This window comes from Erpetoichthys calabaricus, chromosome 17 (assembly GCF_900747795.2).
Source record: "Erpetoichthys calabaricus chromosome 17, fErpCal1.3, whole genome shotgun sequence".
Taxonomy (NCBI): domain Eukaryota; kingdom Metazoa; phylum Chordata; class Cladistia; order Polypteriformes; family Polypteridae; genus Erpetoichthys; species Erpetoichthys calabaricus.
In genome coordinates this window covers 55,214,581-55,241,587 of record NC_041410.2, presented here as the reverse complement: position 1 = coordinate 55,241,587, position 27,007 = coordinate 55,214,581, and the positions used below count along the sequence as shown (strand labels likewise).

Genomic DNA, 27,007 nt, shown 5'->3' with positions numbered 1-27,007 from the left:
GGGTGCTGCCAGTTAGCAAAACCGAGTGGAGAACATGCGTTCTCCAGGGATTAAGCTGGCGTGAAAATGTGTGTGGCTTTACACCAAGTTTAGTTTTTATACATCGCAATGTGAGCGTGGAAATGGGCGTACGCACTGTTTATACATGAGTCCCCAGGTGAGTAGGGAAAGTGGCAAGAACTTCAAGACATACAAGTCAATTCAGAAATCTCTTCAATAGTCTGAAGACAATCTCTATAAATTGCATTTCCCCTCATTTGAGACACAAAAACCACTCGTAGACCTGTGTTTTACTTAAGCTTCCACTTTAAAAGCAGTTTCAAGCATCACTACAGTTTCAGCAGTTGTTTTCCCTAAGAGAAAACAAAATTTAATGCAGACTCTCTGTTCTTTATGATCACCCATTACAAAAATTGCAGAACACGTTTAATAAGCACCAAGAAAAAATGACAAGGAATCTTGTATGAACAATACAGAGCAACGCCACTTGGCAGACTACCACAGAATACTGCAAGCATGCTACACCTAGCGGCGAAATTCACAACTAAGTCTAGATTACGCACCAGGTACAGATTCCGGTTATTTTTGGGTACCCCCTTGTATATTAAATTTGTTTACAATGTGTGTTATGTTAATTGACACTTCTAAATTGGTCCAGTGTGACTGAGTGTGAAAGTGTACCTGGAGATGGACTCACTCGCTGCCCAGAGTTGGTAATCATCTTGCTCTTGAGATAGGCATTGACTTGTGTGAACCTACACTGGATATGAAGGTTAGAAAATGAATTAATGTTTTGTAGGTAATAGTTTATAGACATATATAGTGACTTATAGAGGGTCACAAAGGCAGAGACTGAATTGATAAACTTGTGGTTTAAAGACCAATGCTTAGGCCATGAGATTATACTGCCTACCAAAAAATACAATCCATACAAATACAAAAGTTATTATTCCAAAATCTCAAACACTGTAACTATAGAATCTTAGGCAGTAAAGCATGGTGGCCATTACTTATTTTGCCCAGAGAGATTTGAAAGAATCAGTCATTTTTTGAGCATCATCACACCACCTGTGTGAAAGCTTCTTCATGAGTTATTACTAGGACTAGGGAATATACCCACATTACTCCAGTACTAAAGTCTTTATAATGGCTTCCTGCTAAGTTTAGGAACGATTTTCAGAATCTTTTATTCCTTCCATACATTAATTTTCCAAACCTGCTTATTCTGAACAGGGTCATGGAGCAGGTAGAGCTTATCCTAGCAAACTTTGGGTGCAAGGCAGGAACCATCCCGGGAGAAGGAGCCATTCTGTCACCAGATTATATTTTTTTTACAAAGAAAGCTTTAAGTGACTTAGGCTGAACTTACTTAATGACACTTATCAATGTGCGATTGTGCATTACAATCTCAAATTGCTACGGTTCTACTGGTTCTAAGGTTCTAAGGATTAAACTATGGGAGTCCAGGGGCCTCATTTTATAAAGTTTGCATACAAAGTGAAGTACTGAGTACTGAAGAATATGGTCTACACATATGTAGAGACATTCTGGTGAGAAAGATAAGACAGTACCCTTATCATCTCAGACAACTGAAGAAATTCAGAGTGTCAAAAAGAGTCCTACCACACGGCCGTTGAAGAAATACTGGCAGGATGCATCACTGCCTTGTACAGAAATGGCTTTAAAAAGGAACACACAGCGCTGTAGAGAGCTGAGCGCTCGACTCAGAGCATCATGGAGATATAATTAGCTTTCTTACAAGAACTTTATACAAAAGGTATACCAAGGTAGCCAGGAACATGAAGGGCTTCTCTTACACTTTTTACAGCCAGGTTAAAAGGGTAAGATCTGACATCTGACATCAAGAGCAGAAAGACAAAGAAAGAGCTTCAGCTTCATTTCTCAGATGATAAACATAACTACTAGACAACTTGTCAGACATTCCTCAAAAATGTAAAAATATTATATACAGTTTTTAACTATAATTTATTATTTAACAATAATTATACTGTACCTCTATGTATGTACACCTTTTAATATTTTAGATCTATTTTTAATGTATACATGTACTTTTATTTTTAATTGCAAAATACAGGTTGCTCACTGAGCTGCCTTTAACTGTTTAGCCCTGAGTGAGTACATGTGACAATGTTTTCCTAATTCCATTCATAATTTTTAATAATTCATCATGTTATCTCGTAATCACCAAAAAGGGAACATCCTGTTATCTTTCCTCATAGCTCATACTTTGCAATCCTGGGATCAGCCTAGTCGCTCTTATCTATTCATATTCGCTATATAAATAAAATGTATTATTATTATTATTATTATTATTATTTTCTAGTGCATGCTTTTCCTGTGTTGTTACCGGACTTGACAAAGTACTGTGAAAGGCCCATGCCTGTGCATTATATGCCTTAAACATAACTTCCTTTGATTTATACTCCATATAATGTGATATAAAATGTAACATCCTATTGGACTTACTAATCATTTCTGTACACTGTTCGTATGTAGAAAGTGAAGAGTCTGTTGCTATTTCTAGGGCTTCCTCATAAGGTGCACTTTAGAGTTTCAGTCCTCCCACTGAGCAATCTAATACATGTATAGTAATACTTCACACATATATACATTAAAATTCATCGACTAACAATCTGTCCAAGCCTGTATACTGTCCAGATCAAGAACAAAATTTGGGGTCTTAACATATCAGATAACTAAAATGACAATAAAACCAAATTGGATTTAAATGTCTTGACCTCAACAACAAGGGCTATGTTTATAATTACACACGGGGTATTTCTTACTCTATAAGCTAAGACTCAAAATAAGGTTTTAAATTAGACAAGGAGTGCAGTTAATGGCAGGAAGTGACCATCTTATTAAAAAAAACCTGTGGCCGCACAAGTCCTCAGAAACCTAGGCTGAGAAATGCAGCTTAGTATAGAGTACTGCAAACTTCACACACAGACACACACACACAGAGTTCAGCACTTTTGTTCTTCTCTCAGCTCTCACAAAGATATATTTTAGATGAACAGAGTACCTGGAGAAAACCCATATGAACATTTAGAAAATGTACAGACTCCAAGTGACAGTTGCCAAATAAAGAATCAAACCTGAGTCATTGGAGCAATGAGACAGGAACACTATTCATATATCCATGTTTGTGCATAAATAAAGTGTGTTATTCCTGAACAAAATGAAACCTGGGTACTTCCCACAATAGGCCTCCCTCTGCTTAGTCTCACAGACTGGTGACAGCCATGAGTAAACCTGTTCTAAAGTTTCTAAATCAATTCCGCACCTCATGAATGCACAGCTCAGAGCAGAAGAGGTGAAGTGGATTCAAGCAGAAAATAGTAACAGTACACTTGCTAACCTGGTCAAAATGACAGCAAAACTGTGGTTACAATGGGTAAACCTTCTATGGCTGAAAGGTTTCCTAAAAAGAACTCTATTAAACATATACATTTGTGTCATAAGTATGAAGAACGCTTTATATGTGTTAAAAATAAAAATAACATGTTGCAAAGAGAAATCTTCCTCTAAAACCAGATGATGTTTTGGCATTCAAAGACATTATTGGGCTAGAAGTAAAAATGAACTGCTACTTGTTATATGTGGTCTCTGTTGTTCTCAGTTATGATGATAATGCCACAGTGTTAGATAGAAAGGAATGGCAGCCACGTCTGCAAAAAGGTGAACTGCAAAATATGCATTTAAACTAATCAGTTTGCCATAGTACTGAGTTAAAAATGGTGAAGATAACTGCCACTGTGTAACAAAAAGAGCAAACAAATAAACTTTATAAAGTAAAAGATTTATTACACAAAAATGCTCAGTAGCAAAATGAGCTCTGAGAAGCACAAAAGGCCCAGAAGGAGTTCCATCACAAAACAGGCAATCCACTAGGAAATAAGTCCCAAAAACACAAATCTAGAGACAAAGGTCAATAAATACAGCAAGAGGTCAAAAATCCAGTAAACAGCAAAAACAAATCAAAAGAGAACTCACCAACAACCAGCACCACGAGGAACTATATGTTCCCTCAGAATTTATAGAGCTGAGGGCAGTCCATTGATGGTGATGGACAGGTGGCCCCGCCTCTTGGGAACCACCCACAAAATACAAGGAACATGATAGAACCATAGGAGTTAAATAAGACAAAAACTTAATAAAAAACAGAATAATATTAGCATAAACTAAGAAATCAAACATGAACAAAAAATACATAAAAATGAATGTGAACACAGGCCAAAGGAGAAACCCTGGCTGAAACATAACACTGCTGTTTGACTATTGATGGTTACTTGTTAATGACTTGGATGTGCATTTTGTATTCAATAAAAAAAAAAAAGCTATATAAATCCACTGGGTTAAAATACAACAACATTATCCTTTCCTTCATTTTCTAACCTGATTATTCAGCTTGGGGTCTGGAGAGCCCAATAGCATTGGGTGCAAGACAGGATGCCAGCTCATTCTTGGGCACATTTGCATCCTCCCACACTTAACCGCATGGGGATGACCTTGAGCTGCTAATTAACCTAACGCATACTCCTCTGGGATGTGGGAGGAAAATTAAAGTATCCATAGAAAAAGCCACATAGACACAGGAGAACATGTAACATCCACACAGACAGTGCCCATGGTAAGATTTGAACTGGAATCGGGGGCTGTAAGGTAACAACTCCTCAAATAAAAGAAATGACATCTCTCTATTATAATAAAAAAAACTTGGGTCAGGATGTGATCTTCTCGGAAGACACTTTGAAGTCCCGTAAGACTACTTGCACGTCACGCCCTACTTACAATTTCTCTGAGACACTTTAACGTCCCGCGAGACAAGGAAGTGAGACAAAGGACAGCTGCTGTACAGGCTTTTAAATGATCGTCACACAGCGCAACATGCAGATTACGCAGCACGGTAGCAGCAGCTGGCTTAAAGGACATAACTCATTCACTACAGCTTTATTACTGGGAAATATCAAGAAATAAAAAATGAATGAAAATGAAAGAAATGAAAAAAACAATCTCTTTAAATTGTATATCCAGTTAACCAAATCTGGGGGTTGGCAAGCGAAGCGAGCAGGGGGCAAAGCCCCCTAGTAATATATAAAAGTAATGGTTTAAAAAATATATATATACTTACTGCAGATGAGCACACAATACATTCTGATATTAAAAAAATTAATTTAATGGTAACTGATTATTATTATTATTATTCATCCATCCAATTACAGGACTCACTTAATCCAACTGTAAGGTTGTGAGGAGCAGAAACCTATCATAATAACATCAGGACAACAGTGGACAAAATTTAAAGTTAGTAAGTTGTAGTAGTAAGTAGTAAGTTGTAGTAAGTGTATGTCCAAAACATCCGAGGGTCATTGGGAATATACTGTGATTTTTAACTGATGATGTGCAAATCTATTAAAACTGTTAGATAATCTGAATTGGAGAAATTATTACAGAACTTTTTTGACATCACAGACGGAAATACTATATTTAAAGATGTCCCCTGGACCTGAATGAGTCAGAAAATACAGTAACTTCGTACATTTATTTTTCAGTCTCTAATATGCATCACTGCCTGTGTAAAGCAACAACAAAGTGCTCAACAGAGAAATAAAATTACACTGAGAAAAAAAAATCAGGGTGTTGTGTCCAGTGCTTGAAGTTGACCAGTGCCAGCACCATATATTATTGAGTACCAGTAGTGAATGCAGGCATACTGGGTTGTATTGGCACTTTGCTCCACATTTCTAACCCACATATAGAAAAATAATCTGTCCTTTCGCAAAGGTTTCTCACTTCCAAGTGTATCCACTCCCAACTATCTCCATTACAGTTACTGTTTATCAGCGTGCACTTGGACAATACCACTGCCTAGCCACTCAGTTTATTTAGAGCATTAGAACAATCTAGACAAGAACAGGCCATTCAGTCCAACAAAGCTCACCAGTCCTATCCACTTAATTCTTCTAAATAAAATTAAATTGAGTTTTGAAAGTACCTAAAGTCTTACTGTCTATCATAATTCTTGGTAACTTATTCCAAGTGTCTATGTTTCTCTGTGTAAAGAAAAACTTCCAAATGTTTGCATGAAATTTATCCTTAACAAGTTTCCAACTGTGTCCCCTTGTTCTTGATGAACTCATTTTAAAAGAACAGTCTCAATCCATTGTACTAATTCCCTTCACTCACGTCTTCTCTTAATCTTCTTTTGCTTAAATTGATAAGGCTCAACTCTTTTAATCTTTCTTCATAACTCTTTCCCTGTATAACTGAAATCAGCCTAGTCGCTCTACTCTAAGAGTACTTTCAGACCTCCGAGGGTAACCCATACCCCCACACCACCAACTTCCCACTGCTATTCAGTACGCGCCACAACAAGGAGTACCACCAGTTATTTTCTTCCAATTCCGCCACTGGTTGCACCAATTCAATCTGTTAATCATACAAACCAAACAGGACTCAATTTTTGCAAGGGTGAAGCAGAACAGATTCTCTTAAGGCAAAACAACACCAGAATCAATACACTAATGTCTAGAAATCTAAACCTGAACGAGCTTAAAATCAAAACAGAATGAATGTCAAAAATCAAAAAGCCTAAAAAGGATTAGCAGAGCTAAGAGTCTGTATTATTATTATTATTATTATTATTATTATTATTATGATTATTATTATTATTATTATTCATGTTTTAACATCTGTTACCAGTTGAATGTATTTATCATTTCTTGAAGGTGCAATACTTCTGTTTTACTTTTTGGTTAGTTAGGTGTATGTGAAAGATGCTTGATGTTGACCAGCACTGAATTTGGAGATTTTCTAATTTTGTTACAATTTATTTGAATATGACTTGACATTAATGCATTGAACCTAATTCAAGCCTTTCCTCTATTAAAACAATTGTGACCGTTACTGATTTAAATTTTCTATAAAATTAGTTGGTATCCTTATCATTTCTTTGCCAGCCAATCTAGATAACACGATATATTATAATGTATGGAGATTTCCTTTGCTGGACATCATAAATAGAATCCTAGTTCATTCAACTTTTTTTTATCCTCATTACATTCTGTATATCACATTGGCCCACACTATAATTTGCCTTTATACTTATGAATGTTCAGTCGCTTTAAATAAGATGGATGAACTGTTACATCTCAGAGTGAGTCACAGCGGGTTCAGGTACTATGGCTTTTTAGATACTGTGAAGAACAGTCTTAAACTTCTTATTTCAGATGCTATTTTAATGCTGGATGGGTTTTCATCTGAAATGATCAGATGAAGTGGAAAATGCAGGAAGGGAAAGATGAACATCTATCACAATGAGAAATGGTGCAAAGTGAGAATGTAATAATTGGAATCTAAAATGTGTAATCCAGACATTGAAATGCTGACTGAATTTGTCCGCACTACTATTCTCATCATCCTGATTAATGTTTATTATCTCAACAGCATAAATGATTCATTTTGTTACCAAAACTCCAATGATGAATCATTCTGACCCTAGAAGGCTGAAGACTTTAACCAGGGTAACTTTGGAAGGAACAAATTTCTATCAGCATATTTCATGTGTGCATACAAGCTGGACCTGCTCTGTCCAAATGTTAGTGACTTTAAATGTAAACCTGTGACACAGCAAAGGAAATCTGACTACATTTTACTGCCACCTACAAGCCTGTTATCAGACAACAGAGGCTCTTTTATTATCCAAGTTCTTGTGTGTGTTTAATTGGTGGTGGTTTGTTATAATATTTACAGTAATCCCTCGCTATATCGCGCTTCGCCTTTCGCGGCTTCACTCCATCGCGGATTTTATATGTAAGCATATTTAAATATATATCGTGGATTTTTTGCTGGTTCGCGGATTTCTGCAGACAATGGGTCTTTTAATTTCTGGTACATGCTTCCTCAGTTGGTTTGCCCAGTTGATTTCATACAAGGGACGCTATTGGCAGATGGCTGAGAAGCTACCCAACTTACTTTTCTCTGTCTGTCTTGCGCTGACTTTCTCTGATCCTGACGTAGGGGGTGTGAGCAGGGGGGCTGTTCGCACACCTAGACGATACGGACGCTCGTCTAAAAATGCTGAAAGATTATCTTCACGTTGCTACCTTTTGTGTGCAGCTGCTTCGTGAAGCGACATGCTGCACGGTGCTTCGCATACTTAAAAGCTCAAAGGGCACGTATTGATTTTTCACTCTTTGTTTTTATCTGTCTCTCTCTCTCTCTCTCTCTCTCTCTCTCTTTCTCTCCCTGCTCCTGACGGAGGGGGTATGAGCTGCCGCCTTCAACAGCTTTGTACCGGCGGTGCTTCGCATACTTAAAAGCCAAACAGCCCTATTGATTTGTTTGCTTTGCTCTCTGTTTCTGACAGCCTGTGCTCCTGACAAGCACTCCTTTGAAGAGGAAGATATGTTTGTATTCTTTTAATTGTGAGACAGAACTGTCATCTCTGTCTTGTCATGGAGCACAGTTTAAACTTTTGAAAAAGAGACAAATGTTTGTTTGCAGTGTTTGAATAACGTTCCTGTCTCTCTACAACCTCCTGTGTTTCTGCGCAAATCTGTGACCCAAGCATGACAATATAAAAATAACCATATAAACATATGGTTTCTACTTCGCGGATTTTCTTATTTCGCGGGTGGCTCTGGAACGCAACCCCCGCGATGGAGGAGGGATTACTGTATATGTCTCTTGCACTTCAGTAACGTTTTAATTTTTCCCATTAGAGACAAATAAAGTTCTATCTAACTATCAATCTATTACTACTAGAACAGTGATTTTGACAAGAACAGGCCATACAGCTCCACACATTTGTCAATCATATTTACCTAGATTCTCCAAAAATATAATCGAGTCAAGATCTGAAGTCTCTAAAAAGTTCTACTCTCCACCACTTTACTTGGTATTTTATTGCATATGTCTATGATTCTTTGTATGAAGAAAACCTTTCCAACATTTGTGTAAAATTTGCACTTAATAAGTTTCCAACTGTATCACTTTGTTGTTGCTGAAGAATCTATTGCAAAGTAACTAATTCTTGTAGTAATTCTTTGCTGAATTTTAAACACTTCGATCATGCCACCTCTTAATCTCTGTGTGCCTAAATGTCACGGTTCAATTCTCTAAATCTTTCCTCACAGCTTAAACCTTTTAGTCCTGTAATCAACCTAGTGGTTCTTCTCTGGACTTAATGCTGCTATGACTTCTTTATTGTAATATTGAAACCAAAACTGTACACAGTACAGGTAAGGTCTCAGTAGTGTATTATATAACTTAGACCTACTCCACATGTTCCCAGTTATTTTTTTAAATGTAACTTTTTGTATATGTTTTGGCCCTTCAACCACACACAAAATGTGTTTTAGGCCCCTGAAAGTGGACCTTTTAAAAAACTCCTTCCAGGGTGAAGATGTTCAGAAAGCCCGTCTTGCCTGTTTATGTGCAGACAGGGAAAACTGAGTTTTTGGCTTGTATTGTCACAGTGTTCATCTGTGTTTCGTCTTGGTAGAGCAATATTTTACTCTACTTTCCCCTTTTGTATTATTAATATGTAGCCTTTGTCAAAATGCCTCCAATCTCACAGACTTACCACTGTTTATAAGGTATTGTACCATATAACTTCTCCCCACCTTCCCTTCAACATGTATAACCTCAGGCAATTAGGTGTAGTAAAAGACAAGCAGGAGTTAAGTTACAATTAGATAATGTATTATTGATAATATTCATAAATAATAACAATATGCAAAGTACATTTGAATATTGGCAACCATACATCCTGATAAATGGTGATTTGTAGTTTCAGGCAGCACACAGACTTGTTAGTTACTTAAAAATGTCTCTAGTTAAGGCATTATTTGTGGTCAGCTTTCTTCAAAACAGGCCACATGCCTGTCTCAATATGGCTGCCGAGCTGTGCTCTTCATTGTGTTGTTCTTTTCAGTTCATGGTGTGTGAGATGGTCTTTCATCAGTTTGGTAAGAGAGAGAGAGGGTGAGATAAAGCAAGCAAATTTATAGGTTTTCTGTCCAACCCCTGGAGCCAATAGGGCGTTGTGGTACTTAAAGGCTTCTGATACAAGCCAGTTCCAAACAGCCATACTTCACACCAATGGGGGAATAGAACACCTTCACACCTGCCCCCAAAACCATATGTTAAGGTCAAGCTTGGCAGTTAGGCAGCCTGGCTTTTCTGTGGGGGTTGAGAGACTTCAGAGAAACATTTACCAAACTTGTATGAGGCACTTCCCCCAACTCTGTCTTAAAATTCACTTTCCTGACTTAGTCCTGGGTTGGTGGGGGTGACATGAATGCTTTTCACTAATGCAACACTAATATTACATTGCTTTTCCTAAGTTACAAATAAAGACATACAAAATATTTATCAACTTGTATGCAATATTTCACATCACAACAATCGGTATCTTCTTTGCTTGATGTCAGTGTGTGTGCCACTATATGTTTTGTTTATATGAGGCAATTTCATTCAATGGCGAGTGTAGCTAAAGTAGTGCTGGTGTTAACCTTGTTAATGGGACTTTTTACATGTTTACATTTAAACATACATTTACTTTATCGTTATATTGAGCAATAGAGGCATCAGAATGCTCTACGGTGGCCACTGCAACAACAAACACTCCGGCGACACAGACCCAGCCATCAACATCGCAGGTTTTGGAAAAGACCCAGTCAGACCTCCAGTAGGTGGGACAACTTTGAGAATTAAGTTTTTGTTGCTGAAGAATGGCGAGAGAACTTCCATTTGTCAAGGACATCGCTGTTGTCATAGCATGCTCTTGCCAGAGGATTTTTGCATTTTCATGTGGGTGGAGATTTTTTTAAGAAAACAGTGCGTGTGTGGACAGGATTATAACTTAAGCATAACCCCCATGACCTGTACTCTACACATCATGATGTAAATCCTAACATTCTATTGGCCTTCTTAATGGCTCCAATGCCCTGTCTGGGTATAAATCTATCTATCTATCTATCTATCTATCTATCTATCTATCTATCTATCTATCTATCTATCTATCTATCTATCTATCTATCTATCTATCTATCTATCTATCTATCTATCTATCTAAATGGAAAATCAAAATATTTTTGTGAAAAGCACATACAAATGTATATTCCATAATATATTGTACATTGTGATTTACAGGGGATGTTCTTGAGTAATCCCTTATCCAGAACAATAATTAGGTAAGACCAGAGTCCAGAATTTATAAGACAATTTTATGTAGAAAAGAAGGAACTAATGAAGGGCACATCAGGGTAATACCCAAGAGAAAACACCAATAGCTTTGTGACTTGTGGGCCTGACAGTTCAACAGTGTTCTCAAAGACATCTAGGTGATCCATCATACAGTATGTACCGGGTAGCACAGTCTGGTCTGCTTGTTGGGTGAGTACTTGTCCATAATCTTCTCCTGACTCTGAGCTCAATCTGTCTGGAGGTCAGAGTCTCTTTCAAGTCCTGATCCAGTAGTACAGTTATATCCAGTTATAATTGCATATTTAGAAAACACTTCTGAGTCACCAGATCCTTATAGTACTGATCTTGAATCCTGCAAGAACCTCCTCCAGAGGTTCTGCTCCATTCAGGAGCTAATCAATTTGCACACATCGTATGATATTTAGCGTCCTTGGCATTATACATGAGTGATGTTATGTGACATGATCGATCATTTGCACCATTCTCAATGCACCCATTTTAAAGGCATACCTTGTGCTTTATTCCCATACAATAGCCCTAAAATTAGGTTAGGATTAGGGTTGTGGGGGATAATCTGACACATAGATAATGATGATTGTCAAGTAGGCATGTCTTGCAGTGGACATATCTTATAGTTCGACTGTCTCTCGGGTAGCAACATTTATCATATAGAGCTGGAGGCTTCTTGGGTTTTCCACTAAGTAAACCATGTGACATAAATGTGCAATCTAATTGGCTGAATGTGGAGATCCTGAGTTGCTGAGCTCTGTAGCTGAGCATGTAGAACCTTTTCCGACCCTGACAGAGATTTTAGCCAACAAGGTTGTCTGCTCAGACTAGAACTCCCAGTCAACCTGTGAGAGTTTGAACAGGAGAGGCCCGAATAAGTTCCTACCAACTAGTACACTATAGAAATATAATAACCTTAACTTTAGCCTCCCTTTTACTTAATGCCCTGTCCTGAGTGTGCTCTTACTAGCTGCCAGACACAATCCAAGACTGTAAGTCTTGTTTCTTTTACATCATCAAAGAGTATATTTCATTACTGAATGCCCAGACCAGTAATGTACCATAACTGTATGTTAAGGTCCTGCATAAAAATATAAAGCAATTTTATTCACTCTTGGGTACTTAGCAGCATAAGCTAAAAAAAGAGGTGAGTGGGGATTTCAAGCTCTTTCTTTGCATGTTAGAGACAAAGGTGTGATTTGAACAAAACAGACATCAGTTTGACTGATTTGCAGGAAAGCAGAGGTCTGTGGTTAGACTGTGGGTAGCTGCAATAAAAATAGTCTACCGGCCTTAGGGTGCATTCACAATTAAACGCCACCTCCATAATGTGCCTTTAATCCTCTGCTACAAGGCACATTTCTGTATTTTTATTTCGGATATTGCTTAAGGAAAACTTTCCATTGTCAGTCTTATTCTTTAGTATTTCTTATTCTATAAGAGAGGGTTCCACTGTTGTTTTATTCTAATTACTTACGTAAACGTTAACATTATACAAAGTTATTGTCTGTCTGTATACCTGCATTGTTATCACTCTTTAATTTAATATTATTCTTTATCAGTATGCTGCTGCTGGAGTATGTGAATTTCCCCTTGGGATTAATAAAGTATCTATCTATCTATCTATCTATCTATCTATCTATCTATCTATCTATCTATCTATCTATCTATCTATCTATCTATCTATCTATCTATCTATCTATCTATCTATCTATCTATCTATCTATTGTAGCAGTTAAGGCTTTTGTCCACCTCTTGAACCCTCAGGTACCACTCTGAACACGAGGTAAAAGTACAACAATATTTTATTTTTCTGTTATACAGTGCACCAAGCACTCTCCCTACCACACTATTCATAAATCACAATACTCTCTATAAACAAGCCAATCCTCCTCGCCCAGACACGTCGCCACCCTATCTCCCGGCTCAGCTCAGTGTTCTGGGCTTCCCATAGTTCTTTTATAGCCCCTGACCCGGAAGTGGTCCCTGGCCAAACCCACAAGTCCGTTTTCCTTCCGGGTCAGGGCAAACTGTCCTCTTCTTCATCCCGGGAGCACGTCGCTTCCTCCGATCACGTGACTGTGATGCACTCCCGGGTTATAGGGCACGCAAGAGCCCACTAGCCCCCCTACAGCGACTCCCGGTGGCCCCCAAGGTATCCAGCAGGGCTGTGTGTATAAACTACAGAGTCCATGAGGCCCTGCTGGAACTCGGGGCACCATCATGCTGTCCGGAGGGCTCCTCCTAGCGGCCTGGGGGTGGCGACCGGAGTCCTTAGCCGGTCGTCCATCACACTATCTATCTAGTTTGCATTTTAATTTTGTATTGCCTTTGCTTCAGTGGCAAACACTTTTGAGATTTGTGGGTGTGATACATGCTTTTTTAAAATGTCATGTAGGTAATGTCAAGTGCATTCCTTTTCACTGTGTATCGCTCATGTCACATCAGATTCTGCACTGCTCACACTTTCTTTATCTTTTGGCAGAGCCCAAAACCTCACTGACTCTTATTCAAAGTTTGCTCTGCTGTACCTACAGTATACTTTTGTGCTGCTCAGTGAGCCTGCACCTGCATTTACAACCCACAGTCTATTTATTTTGAAGACCTTATGTTAAAGTTTGCTTGTTGAGATGCAGTACTGCCTCATAAGAACATTAAAGACCTGCCAACCCTCATTAAAAAAAGCAGGCAAATGTAATGACTACATGGAAAGACCAAAAACACTTCTATATACTGTACATATATAGCCTCTCTCCTTCTTTCACCAGACATACAGAAGAAAAATAATGAACTAGCTCACTTCCCTGCATCATTTCCAGATTCCCAAAATGGCATTCTGACCAAGACATCACTTCCACTTTCGATTCCGGAAGATAACGTCTTTTCCGTCCACAACTTGATGACGTTATTTCCGGGTCCATCTTGATTACGTCACTTTTTTGACCCATTATCATGGCATCACTTCTGCCACTTCTTGTTGACGTCACTTCTGGTCCCATCCTGATGACGACACTTCCATCTTTCCCTTTATGACATCACTTCTAGCCATACTTCCTTCCGGTTGCCATTTTCTATATAAACCACAACCGTACTGCTGTATTTTGTCAAATGCTTGTTGTTTTTGATCCAATTTGTATCATATTTTTTCGCTAGTCTTCTGGACATTATTCTCCAACTCTACTCAATTTTGTCGACTCAATTCTTTTTTACCACAATACACCAGTGAGCCCCAAACCCCAAAACACGAATACACTAATACAGTCAGGGGTTGAAATAGAGGGTGTTTATTATGATTACCTCGTATATTCAAGCATAAGAACAAGTTGTCTTTTCCCTCTTTCTCCTCCCCTCTCTCTCCTACACCAGCCTCCTCCAGTTGAGTGTTGCATTCCTTCCTCCCAGCTCCAACTTGTCTGGACATTGAAGACTCAGGAGTACTTCCGGTGATGTGACATAGGCAGTTGGAGGCACTTCCAGGTCATGAAAAAGCCAGGGAGATCCTCCCCTGGCAGCACTCTGTATCGTCCACCAGGGATCCCTACAGGGCTGCTCCGACAGACTCCAACTCCCATGCAGCCCTGCGGGTGCCCAAACTGGGACTCTAAATGAAGGACATTGCCACCTATTAAAGTGGGGGGTGAACTGCTCCCTGCTGTGATCTCTGGGTAAGTCTATGGGAGATTTCAAAATCCTTGTTTTTATATTTTAAACTTTTAAATGGCCTAGGCAACAAATACTTTCCAGAACTTACAGTCTCATAGTGTTGGTCTTCTAAAGGTTCCAAAGATTAATAGAACAACAGTGGGAGGTTGAGCCAGTAGCTACAGTGCCCACAGCTCTGGAATGATCCATCAGCTTGTGCAAGAGATGTCCTATGTATCTCAGCATTTAAATACAGGCAGAAGACTCGTTAGTTTAGTGTGCCATACCTGATTGAGATCTGCTGATTAGGCCGTACATATTGCTGGTCTACTTTTTAGTTTTAGTTTAAAAATTCAAGTGTGACAATTATTATGAACTGTTATTTACCATCAGCTACTTACTTTCTTGTCTTGGTAACCTGGTGTGGTTCCTACCACAGGTATTTTCAAAGCCACTAGAGATATGGTGAGCCTTGGAATGCAAGAATGTTAGATTTCTTTTTTTCTCCCTGTTCAACTTCATTATCACTATTGTTACTTTAACAATTTCCTGGGTGTACCTAAGTTAGACAGTTACACAGTAAATCAGTTTTCTTTACTCACCATCACTATCATGAATAGTAATTAACTCTGCTGCACACTTACCTCAGAACTTTCACTTTCTCCTTCACTATCCAGATCACTGTTCACGTTTTCTTATACATTGACATTGTTGCAGACACTAACCATTTTTTTATATCTACTGTAACTTTTTCTATGCCTGCCTCACCACCACTTGCAGCATCCTATCAAATGCCTTCTCCAAATTAATAAAAGCGGAATTCTGCTTCTTTCTCTTTTGTGGATGCCTTTCCTGGATTATTCTGACAACAAAAATCACATCTGTTGATCCCTTGAGAGACATAAAGTGAAACTGCATATATCAAAATTTCACTTGATCTTTGATTTTGTTTTCTACCAATGTCTGCATTACTTGATTGTTCATTATGACCCACACTCCAATTGGTCACTTTTTCTCTTGTACACTTGAATGAGCACACTATTTTTCCAAATCTTCCGTTCACACCCAATCATATTACACAGGTCTGTAGACCACTCATCTCTATGACCTTTCCAATACCTTCACCATTTTTAAGACCACTATGTTTGGGCACACTGCGTTACTGAGTTTTTGTGGCCTTCTCTTCAAGTAGGTCCTTCTATTTTCCCAATGCAAACATCAACCATTCCAATCATTCTTCTCTTTAAGTAACTTCTTCATGTACTTCTTCCAGTCCCCCTCCATCAATTATAATGCCCCATTTCAGCATTTTTCAAGAAATGTATTCCTACTATAGCCTGTCTTTTTTTGCCATCTGTTTTGTGATTCTGGACTTATTTTTCTTTCCTTGCTCATTCTGCTGCTCACTTCAGTCTCTTGGCTTTTATTGATCTCATAACTGCTTTTCTAGCATTTCACTCTTCGGCCTTATAGGCCACCCTGTCACATTCTGCCATTGTTTATGCCACTCCTTATAGCATTGTCTCTTTTCTTAAATTACTTTCTCTGCCTCATCATCACGTCTGCTGACCTAATACAGTACTTCAGAATAGATGCCTTTAATGTATCTTCATGAACTGCCTAAAGAAATGTCATTGGGTTACAATATGCTCATCTAACATATATACAGAATGTCTCTATACAAATGAGTAATACATTATTATGATTGATACATATGCAAAGTAGCCTAAATTTTTTAAAGAATTTATTTGAAATGGGTGACATTATCAGGATTTCTTAAAGCTTATTGAACTAGGGAATAAAAAGTACCCAAGATTCAGTTTCTTCAGGCAGTTCATGACTGAAAATGCATTAAGGATATCTGTTGAATTATTATATTAATGTTATGAGTACCCTAGATGAGCATTCAGTATGATATGTGTGATATTTATAGAAAAAAGTGCCAATAGGCTAATCAAGTTATTTATTGTTTTTAAAAGATGTTTGGTTAGTCTGTAGCACTCAAAAATTAAACAAATTCTGAAATGTGTCAGTGAAAGGTGACTTATTTGAATATCAATGTTTGGATACCTTTTCAAAATTTGGTTCCTTGCTAAAACTAGCTTCAAATATTTAAGAGAGCTGGAAGATCAATTTATATCTGTATGACCCCTGTGGCCTGAAGGGGGCACCCTAGGTCCCCAAACCTGACACAGACAGACATAAGGTACAAGTCCAGCACAAACACAGGCTTTTATTACGTAGAAAATATTTCCCTAATCGTTTCCCACAACCAAAGTTCAGTACACAGGTCCAAAGAACTATAATGAAGCACACAGCAATAAAGCACTTTCCCTTCTTTTTTGCTTCTCTTCCTTCTGTCTCTCTCACTCAGCCTCCTCCTTCCCCCAACAAGCCTTGTCTTCTTTCTCCCAACTCAGGCTCCTGGAATGAAGGCAGCAAACTTCTTTCTTGTTGCACCTGGAAGTACTTCCTGTGGCAGAGGCCCGATGACATAGGGCTCACTAGTCCCTGCATTACCCCCTGGCGGTGCCCATGGGACTCAACATGGCTGAGCACTCAATCTCCAATGATGTCCTGTGAGAATCCAAGTTGGTGCAGACACCCAGTGGTCTGTTATATAGCAGTTCGTGGAAGATAATGCCCTATGGATGCTCTCTCCCCAAGTCCATCCAGTTTGGGGTACCCCAAATACAATGAGAAGTTTGTTTGTTGAAAGCTTTGGAGATTGAATTAATTGTTGGCTTTTTCATTGTTATTAAAAATGTATTCTGATTTTCTTATTTTACTTTTACTACAAGTAATAATAACAAAACACAACTCAATCAAGTGAATTCAACATACCACATAGAAGTGGATGTCCCCAAGATACTCCATCAAATTCAGCAACCAACACTCACCCAAAAAAGGACTTCATGATTATAGAGCTCCATTTAAAATGATTCTTTACATGCAGTACAACAAAAAATAAGATAAAAAGGGTCAGCCCAACATTTTAACTTTAGAATTATATTAAAGATTTTTTGCCAAGTTCTGAAAAAACATCAAAATTGATCCTCACAGAAAAAATGTGATTTTTCCAATCTGAGATAATATATAATATAGCTTTTTTTTTTAATACTACTACCAGAAGTGCCCAGGATTGCCCAGGTATCTTTGTATAGTGTTAAGGCTACCAAGCAAATATTTATGTGTTTTTCAAATACCGGCCCTCCTGTCCATCATCTACACTACCTCTATGTCTGCTCTCATGTCTCGAGAATTTGTTCTTTTATATGTATGACTGGATTCCGTAATTAACATAACTTCTTGTTGGATTGGAACCATGGTGTCTTTATATTTTCTGGTGTAGTGTAGTTTCATGAATATATATTTAATCCCACATTACTAAGTTACTTGTTAAATAATTGAATCCATGGACCACGGAAAACATCTAAAGTAGGGGAGGCCTTGGAAGAGTGAGGTTCACAAATGTTGCTTTGTATTTTTCATTGAGAAAAAGGATGATTTATTATGTCCATATATAAATTTTAGGAGACCTAATAAAATTACAGTCGAGAAACCATTAACCATTGCCCCTAACCTTATGATTGCTCTGCTAAAGTGGACATTTGTGTTAACCATCCAGCATGACCATATTCAGCATTCCAGTTTTCTAAAAGAAAGATGGTATGCATAAAGATAATAGGCCGACTTGTGTGTTTTGGAGAGGGCTAAGCAGGCAATTTTCTCCACCATGTAATGTAATTAAGAACACACAAACTACACTAGACAGCAAGGATTTCTTTACTTCACACCTTCTTTTGTTCATGTCCCACTTGTAGCCTAATATGAAGCAACATACATACATGGGGCTTTATACATTGGTGTAATTTCGTTGTTTATGTAATGGTTATATTTTTAATTTCTTTTTCTAAAATTCCCTATTTTCTACATAAAAATCGTTAGTTACCCAATTTTATTAAGAGGGAAAGAAGTTCAGACATGATTTGATTTCAACCTTTAAATCAACAAATTCTGATATTTAATTGAGGTCATTTTTAAAATTCAGTATAATACATTCCTTATGTGTGCAGCAATTGAATTAATACAAGCAAAACTGAACAGCAAATCTCAGCGTAGAGGCCACAAATTCCACAATTGTGTTTTGCTGCATACATGTTAATTCCCTGAGGTCTAGGTAGTATTTGATGAAATATTATTCATAAGAATACAGCTAAGATAATAATAATAACAACTTTGACAACAAAGTACAAAAAACGTAATTCAGAAATGAATAATATTCAAGTAACTCTAAAGATTTTTTCTTAATGTAAGAAATGATAAAAATCAAGACTCTTACTTTATCTCTGTATTGCCCCCTGCTTTCCGGGCAATACTCACAAGCTCTTTGCCATATTTCTCTTCAACTTGAGCTCTGTGGACAAAGTTCAACAAAAAGTGTTAGCCACAGCCATGTCTGGTCTGCTTTACTCATTAATTCTGTTTTTAAATGACAAAAAGTAAAACAATTTCACAGCCTGTAAAACTTTTTTGTTGTTATAATACAGTATCAAGAACTGCGTTCAACAATATAAGTTTATTTAGACAATATAAGATTATAAGAATATATTTGATCAGGGGGCAATCCCTTATCCTGTAAATTGCCTTATGATGGTGCATGCTCCTAATGATGTTATACAAAATGAATGCTGATTGGTTAATTTATTTATCACTTTTAATTATGTACGTCATAGTTTTCTTTGTGGAAGGGTATCAAAAAATCAAACCACTTCAAAATTTATAATTAAATCAAATAAGTGAGAGGCTCCATAAGTTTATGTTTCAGCAAGTGTTACATCCCCGACTTATACTTTTTTTTTAATTTAATGTTGTAATTGAAATATAAATTTGCTTATTGTGTTATTGTTTTTTTTTTCTTCTGTCTGCATTGTAATGTTTAATATTGTTCTGTTCATTAATTATGTTGCTATTATGCATTATGTTAAGAGATTTTGTAGTAGTTTTCATTGTTATCTACCCTGTCTCCTATATGTAGAGCCAAAAGAAGCAGTACCTATAAGCATTTAGAAGACCATTTATAAGGCAAATATTCAGTACCTGTTAGAGCAATGTGCTATCCAAGCTGTTGAGGTTCACCAGAAATGTAAGCCTGTCACTACCACTACTGCAAAACCAGCCGCGATTGCTTCAGTAATGGCACTTTCTTTCTCAGTGCACAAAGCCCCCATTGATACCAAAGCCAAGTCATCTGTTTTTGCCTCTGCATTAATTGTTTGTTGACGGAGTTTGTTATATTTTTGAGTTATGTTTATTTTGTTTTTGTATCTTGTACATTGTGGGTTGAACCTCAGAGGGAGGGGCTACCTCTCTTCACAGCTGAGAGGTTGCTCCATATCTGATGTCCACAAATTCATAAGATTGTTTAGAAAGATTGCAGCTTAACCCCAAAGAGCTTGGAGTGCAATTTGTAGATGCGTCACAAACAACGATTTCATAGGTGCGAAACCACAAACAAAAAAAAATCCCAAGAAGACACTATATTAGGCTAAGAAATGTAGACAAAAGAAGTAAATTGCACTAGATGTCTGTGTGGGAAACAAAGAGCTTCTAGGTGGAAGAAATGGCCTTTATGTTTCTAATTTATGAAGGACTTATCCTGTCTTTCCTGGGATGAGATTCTTATTTCTGGATACCCCTCTTCAGTGCACATCCCCAGTAGGTTGTAATAAGGAACATTACATCAAAGCAGGGTAATGCTTGCACTTCCAAGTATCAGCAGCTGAGGGAAGCCCATGGCAACCAGCCCTGATCCTGGCTTTGTAGTTTTCAAAGTGTTTCTTTGCTGTCTCAGAGGAGTAAAAATAACAAGGTCAGACAGTTTCATGTCATCTGTGAGTAATCTTTGCATTGCAGTGACCTTATAGGTTTGTAGATTTATATTCTGTACATGTTACAATAACTTAATATTTGTAAACCTCCATCTGTTAAGATTATTATTTTACTTTTTTTCTATTATTATTTACAAAGATGTGTGGTTGATTACAGAGTTTTGTTCAAATTTAACTGGCTAAACTAATGCCTCACTTTTGGGGAATTCCATTTGTGCTGATAAGAGGTGGTGTCAGTTGCCCCTATTCTTGGTCCAAGACCTTTTCAGTCCCTTTAAGTTCAGGGAGACCTCCGGATTTACTTTTTAAAGGATTGATATAAATGAAAACATTACATATATACTTTTATGCCTTGCACTTTTAGACCATACTAAAGCAACAATGCCAGTTGGCCATACATTTGCTTTATGTCCAATATTATCTCAAAACTTTCTCCACAAAGGACAGGTTATCTCTTTAGATGTTGTACAAGAATTAGTCGTGTACTGGTGGCACCATAAGGCAGCATGTAATGGAGGTACTGGAGTTTTGTAGAGCGACCACTAAGACTCTAGGAGTCTTTTCAACCCATAACCATTCAATAGTCATAGACCAAGATGAGTTGGACAAATGAGGCCCTTCAGCAAGGGGTTGGTGCAAAAGTATCAGTGCTTTTATTAAAGCCAGAAAAACAAAGTGTTCCACAAAATGCAGTGCAACAAATGATCTTCAAAAAAAAAAATAAGTCAATAAATAATCTATAAAATCAGGTAAACATGGAGGTTAAAATCCAATCTCTTATATATCTTTCTCTTCAAAACGGTCCCGCCCACACGCAGCCGACACGGCATTTCCCAATTCCTATTCGTCCTCTTCCATGTCATGCACTATACTGGCCTGCTGAGCACAATAAATCCAACAAGTACACCGCAGTTAGCATACCAGGAGAAGGTGGGAGCGGAGGATGCCATCATCTATAGATAGATAGATAGATAGATAGATAGATAGATAGATAGATAGATAGATAGATAGATAGATAGATAGATAGATAGATAGATAGATAGATAGATAGATAGATAGATAGATAGATAGATAGATAGATAGATAGATAGATACTTTATTAATCCCAGGGGGAAATTCACATATATATATGCTACACTGATCCCTCTCCCACTTGGACAGAGGCAGTGGTGCTGTAAGAATTATGTTTCTGAACTTCTCTAGCGCCTTCAACACCATCCGACCTCTGCTCCTTAGGGACAAGCTGACAGAGATGGGAGTAGATTCATACCTGGTAGCATGGATCGTAGACTATTTTAAAGACAGACCTCAGTATGTGCGTCTCGAGAACTGCAGGTCTGACATTGTGGTCAACAACACAGGAGCACCACAGGGGACTGTACTTTCTCCGGTCCTGTTCAGCCTATATACATCTGACTTCCAATACAACTCGGAGTCCTGCCACGTGCAAAAGTTTTCTGATGACACTGCTATCGTGGGCTGCATCAGGAGTGGGCAGGAGGAGGAGTATAGGAACCTAATCAAGGACTTTGTTAAATGGTGCGACTCAGACCACCTACACCTGAACACCAGCAAAACCAAGGAGCTGGTGGTGGATTTTACGAGGCCCAGACCCCTCATAGACCCAGTGATCATCAAAGGTGACTGTGTGCAGAAGGTACAGACCTATAAATACCTGGGAGTGCAGCTGGATGATAAATTGGACTGCCAATACTGATGCTCTGTGTAAGAAAGGACAGAGCCGACTATACTTCCTTAGAAGGCTGGAGTCCTTCAACATCGGCAATAAGATGCTGCAGATGTTCTACCAGACGGTTGTGGCGAGTGCCCTGTTCTACGCGGTGGTGTGCTGGGGAGGCAGCATAAAGAAGAGAGACGCCTCACGCCTGGACAAACTGGTGAGGAAGGCAGGCTCTATTGTAGGCATGGAGCTGGACAGATTGACATCTGTGGCAGAGCGACGGGCACTGAGCAGGCTCCTGTCAATCATGGAGAATCCACTGCATCTACTAAACAGTATCATCTCCAGACAGAAGAGCAGCTTCAGCAACAGACTGCTGTCACTGTCCTGCTCCACTGACAGACTGAGGAGATCGTTCCTCCCTCACACTATGCGACTCTTCAATTCCACCCAGGGGAGTAAACGTTAATATTGTACAAAGATATTGTCTGTCTGTATACCTGCATTGTTATCACTCTTTAATTTAATATTGTTTTTATCAGTATGCTCCTGCTGGAGTATGTCAATTTCCCCTTGGGATTAATAAAGTATCTATCTATCTATCTATCTATCTATCTATCTATCTATCTATCTATCTATCTATCTATCTATCTATGTGCTGCCACGACGGTAAAGTAGCTTTACCACCTTTGCGGGAGCCACCTGTGTCTTTACAAAAGCTTCTTACACAGCAAACATCAGAAGCTAAAAATTATCGTGAACACATTTGAGAATACAACTCTTCTCTAGCGTTTGCTGCCATGGGTGCACAGATAACTCAACCTCCTGGCCACGGACCATACTGTTTTAAAATCCATCCATCCATCCATTTTCCAACCCGCTAAATCCGAACACAGGGTCACGGGGGTCTGCTGGAGCCAATCCCAGCCAACACAGGGCACAAGGCAGGAACCAATCCCGGGCAGGGTGCCAACCCACCGCAGGACACACACAAACACACCCATACACCTAACCTGCATGTCTTTGGACTGTGGGAGGAAACCGGAGCGCCCAGAGGAAACCCACGCAGACACGGGGAGAACATGCAAACTCCACGCAGGGCGGACCCGGGAAGCGAACCCAGGTCCCCCAACTGCGAGGCAGCAGCGCTACCCACTGCGCCACCATGCCGCCCTGTATGAAATCGCTCAGTCCAATCCAAAAGCATCTGTACAAATGGTTTTCAAGGAAGACCATAGGCAGGATTTACGACGATACAATGCCCCGACATGTCCCACCGATGTTGCAGCGATTTTCGTCGCAGAAGATGGCAAAATGTCTGCCGAAAGGGACCTTTGCATCTATCCCATAGGTAACTCCTGTAAACAGATTTCCACGCTCAATATAAATTGCGATCCTATGGTTTACCCACTTTTATTCCCTTACAGAGACATTGGCTGGCACACAGATTTACAACATGTTCCCGATAAAAGAACCGCCAAGTGAAAAAGGCTTACTCAATGCCAATTTTACGCGTACAGATTAGCAATGAGGAATACATTTAGTATTTTGCACTCTAGCGGCAAACTATTCCAACAGTATGTCGCATATGTGTATGTTAAAACAGAGGGTACGCATCTATCTCAACTATCTCAGATTACATCAACAAGATCTGCAATACAAAGGACTATCTGACGCACTGCAAGCAAACGGTGAAAATAACAATGTACGTGTAGGCAAAATGATCATATTACCATTCACATTTCCAGGAAGTCCAAGATACATGCAACAAAACTATCAGAATGCCATGGCCATAGTACGTAAATTCAGAAGGCCTGATCTATTTATCACTTTCACATGTAATCCTGCTTGGCCGGAAATTCTACATGCATACTGCGTCTTTCAAGAAGTATTTATTTCTTCTTGATTTCTGAATTCCTTTCTCACTGTTTTCCGTTCCTATTCTTACACCGCCGTATACTACGGCGGGCGTCGGCTAGTTAAATATAATTCCATAAATAATTAGGTTAAAATAAAGGGCAAACATCTTTTTATAAAAACTATGAGTCTCGTTGCTTCATTCTAAAACTCAGGTCAGCTCATCGTACCCTATTCTGATTCCTCGGCATGAGGAGGTGTCCATCAGCTGGCACAGGAAACCCTTTAATCCAGCTTGGGCCCATGTTGACATTCCATCGGCATTCACAAGACGTTGTGCCGAGCATTGCTCTTTGCTGCCTTTCTTGCCGTAGTCCATTGGGATTCCATAGGAGCCTCTGGAGCACTTTGTTGCTCCTGCTCCATTAATGCTCAGCAGGAGCAGCCCTTCTGCCCCCTCTCTTGAGTGTCTGGCCGCACACTCCTCACCTGGGGCTCATGTCCTTTCACATTTTGCACCATCTCATTCTTGTCCTTCTCTCCTTTTCATTAACCTCCATCTTGTTCTTTCTGTTTCTCTGTTCTCCTCCCTTCTCTTTTGTACAGGCTCCATTTATACAAACTGATTGGGAGCAGGTGTGGTACTCTGCCTTTTCCGAGGTGCGAATGAGGCACCGGTCTGTCCTGCCTGCATTCACACATAATGTGCAATCAGCCAATCACTCCAACCTACCCTCAAGAGGACACTTAGATGTTATATGTGTTATGTGAATCTTTTCTTATCTCAGCCCAGTACATATCTATTTGTGCTCAATATGGAGTACTTTAAAAATAAAATGTAGGTTAAGTTAAAAAAAATGTCTGTGGTGCCATGATAAAGCGATAATGAGGACTGCAGTGCTGCTGTATGTCTGTATGGATTGTCGTCCCCACCGCTGTTTATTGGTAATGCATATTAAGCTCAGGGATTGTTGCACATCCCACTTTAATAAGTGTGCCCAGGGTTCTGATGCTGCGAAACAGCAATGGAAACCACAGTTGCCTAAAAGTATAATATTGATGTAGTTATAAATGGGGTTTACAAAAGGTTTCTTTTCTTGTCCTCATCAATTTAAAGTTCTATGCATGCTACAAGAGGTGAAATTGCAATGCTCCACACCATGTTTAGGATTCTATGCTTGATTGCATCTCATTTTTGCAGATTATACACTCTTAAAAATGGCTTAATGGCATTTTATGGTTCTTTACTGAGTTGTGTTGTTCTTGATAGCTCCATTTCTTGACAAAGCACCATTTCATTCTGGGAAGGGTTCCTTGCATATGAAGTTGGTTCCTTGTTCTTTGAAAACTTTCTAATATGTAGAAATAAAAGCTGAAATCTTTGCTGTATGGTAGAGAACCTACGTAGTAAGAAAACTTGGACTTAGCCTGTGTTAACGTATGTAGCTCAAGAGTCCTTTTAAAATCATGACCATTGGTATTTCACAAATCTGTTACCATCTGTTCATTGTCAGTTACTGTATGGAGCCTGTTACAGACCATTCATATGGATGGATCTTTTGCGAACCAAAAATGGTTCCTCTGTGCCATTGCTCTGAAGAACCACTCTGGAACTTTTATTTCTAAGAGAATAGCAGAAGTGACTTCTGCTCAACAAGAAAGGAATGCAGTGTAATGCTAAAATGAAACTTTGTTTCTTTTTACATTTTTCTGGTAGCTGTCTGTACCTTTTTTTTTTTTTACTCTAAATCAGTTCTAAAACACTTTTCTTACACACTGAGCAGCTTATGCCTGCAATCAAAATATAAGTTTAATATGTCACTGTGCTCCATGCAAATATTTTAATTATGCTTTTCTTTTATTTCTACTGACATGCAAAAGGCAATGCATTTTAAGACAAGACAAGTTAAAGACAACTGTGAAATGGGTAACGTGCACTATTTCTGTGTGTCAGACTCACCATGAAATTGTATCCTCTCTTTGCCTTGTTTGGAATTGTATTATTCACCTAAGTGGAAGCCTGCACATGGAGAAAGAGTATAAAGCCTTGGAACATTGCCCAGCACACCTTTAAAGCCGACGGACAGATGGGAGATACTGTCATCCTATCCGGAAAATCCATCCAACGCAGCAACGAAAATGGCAGACTCTATACATCAAGCCCCCACTTCGGTAACGGTCTTGTCATGGCTTCCTTGTCTGTTATGCCGAGTAAACCGTCATTAAAGAAAACTAAGTTATTTTTCCTATGTGATTTCTTACTGCCTTATCACTAAGGGAGGGGTATCGCCTTTTAATATCATATCTATATAGTTTCGGGTTATGTAACACACCGCAAGTACAAAAGAACTTATTCCAACAAGGGAGCTAGCGCCCCCTGCTGGATACAATGCCCCAGCTCTCCTCTCATTTCAAAACTCATAAATAATAATAATACTAATTATTATTATTATTATTTACATTTATATGGCACTTTTCACACTGTTCAAAGTGATTCCACGCAAGGAGGATCCAGGAAGCAAACCCATGATCTCCTTACTGCGAAGTGTTCAACTACAGTGAATCAATAAATACTCAGTTTCAAAAGTCACTTTTGATCCAGCGGATGTGTACAGTCTAAACAAGGCAGAAAGTTATTTTTTATTGAAAGAACTATAAGAAAAGACGCAAATAAAGTGGTGCTAAGTTTGTA

General features: G+C 38.7%; 2 protein-coding genes across 2 annotated transcripts in view; one reads left to right on the top strand and one right to left on the bottom strand.

The window, feature by feature from the left end:
* Nucleotides 1-27,007, top strand: part of LOC127526110 (craniofacial development protein 2-like) — a 1,015,936-nt gene that overhangs the window by 873,372 nt on the left and 115,557 nt on the right. The window lies entirely within an intron of this gene.
* pstpip1a (proline-serine-threonine phosphatase interacting protein 1a) overlaps nucleotides 1-27,007 on the bottom strand; it is a 229,282-nt gene that overhangs the window by 91,274 nt on the left and 111,001 nt on the right. Inside the window, exon 3 of the mRNA XM_028822610.2 lies at nucleotides 19,229-19,303. Coding sequence (XP_028678443.2) covers nucleotides 19,229-19,303 — 75 coding nt within the window. The remainder of the gene's footprint in view (nucleotides 1-19,228; nucleotides 19,304-27,007) is intronic.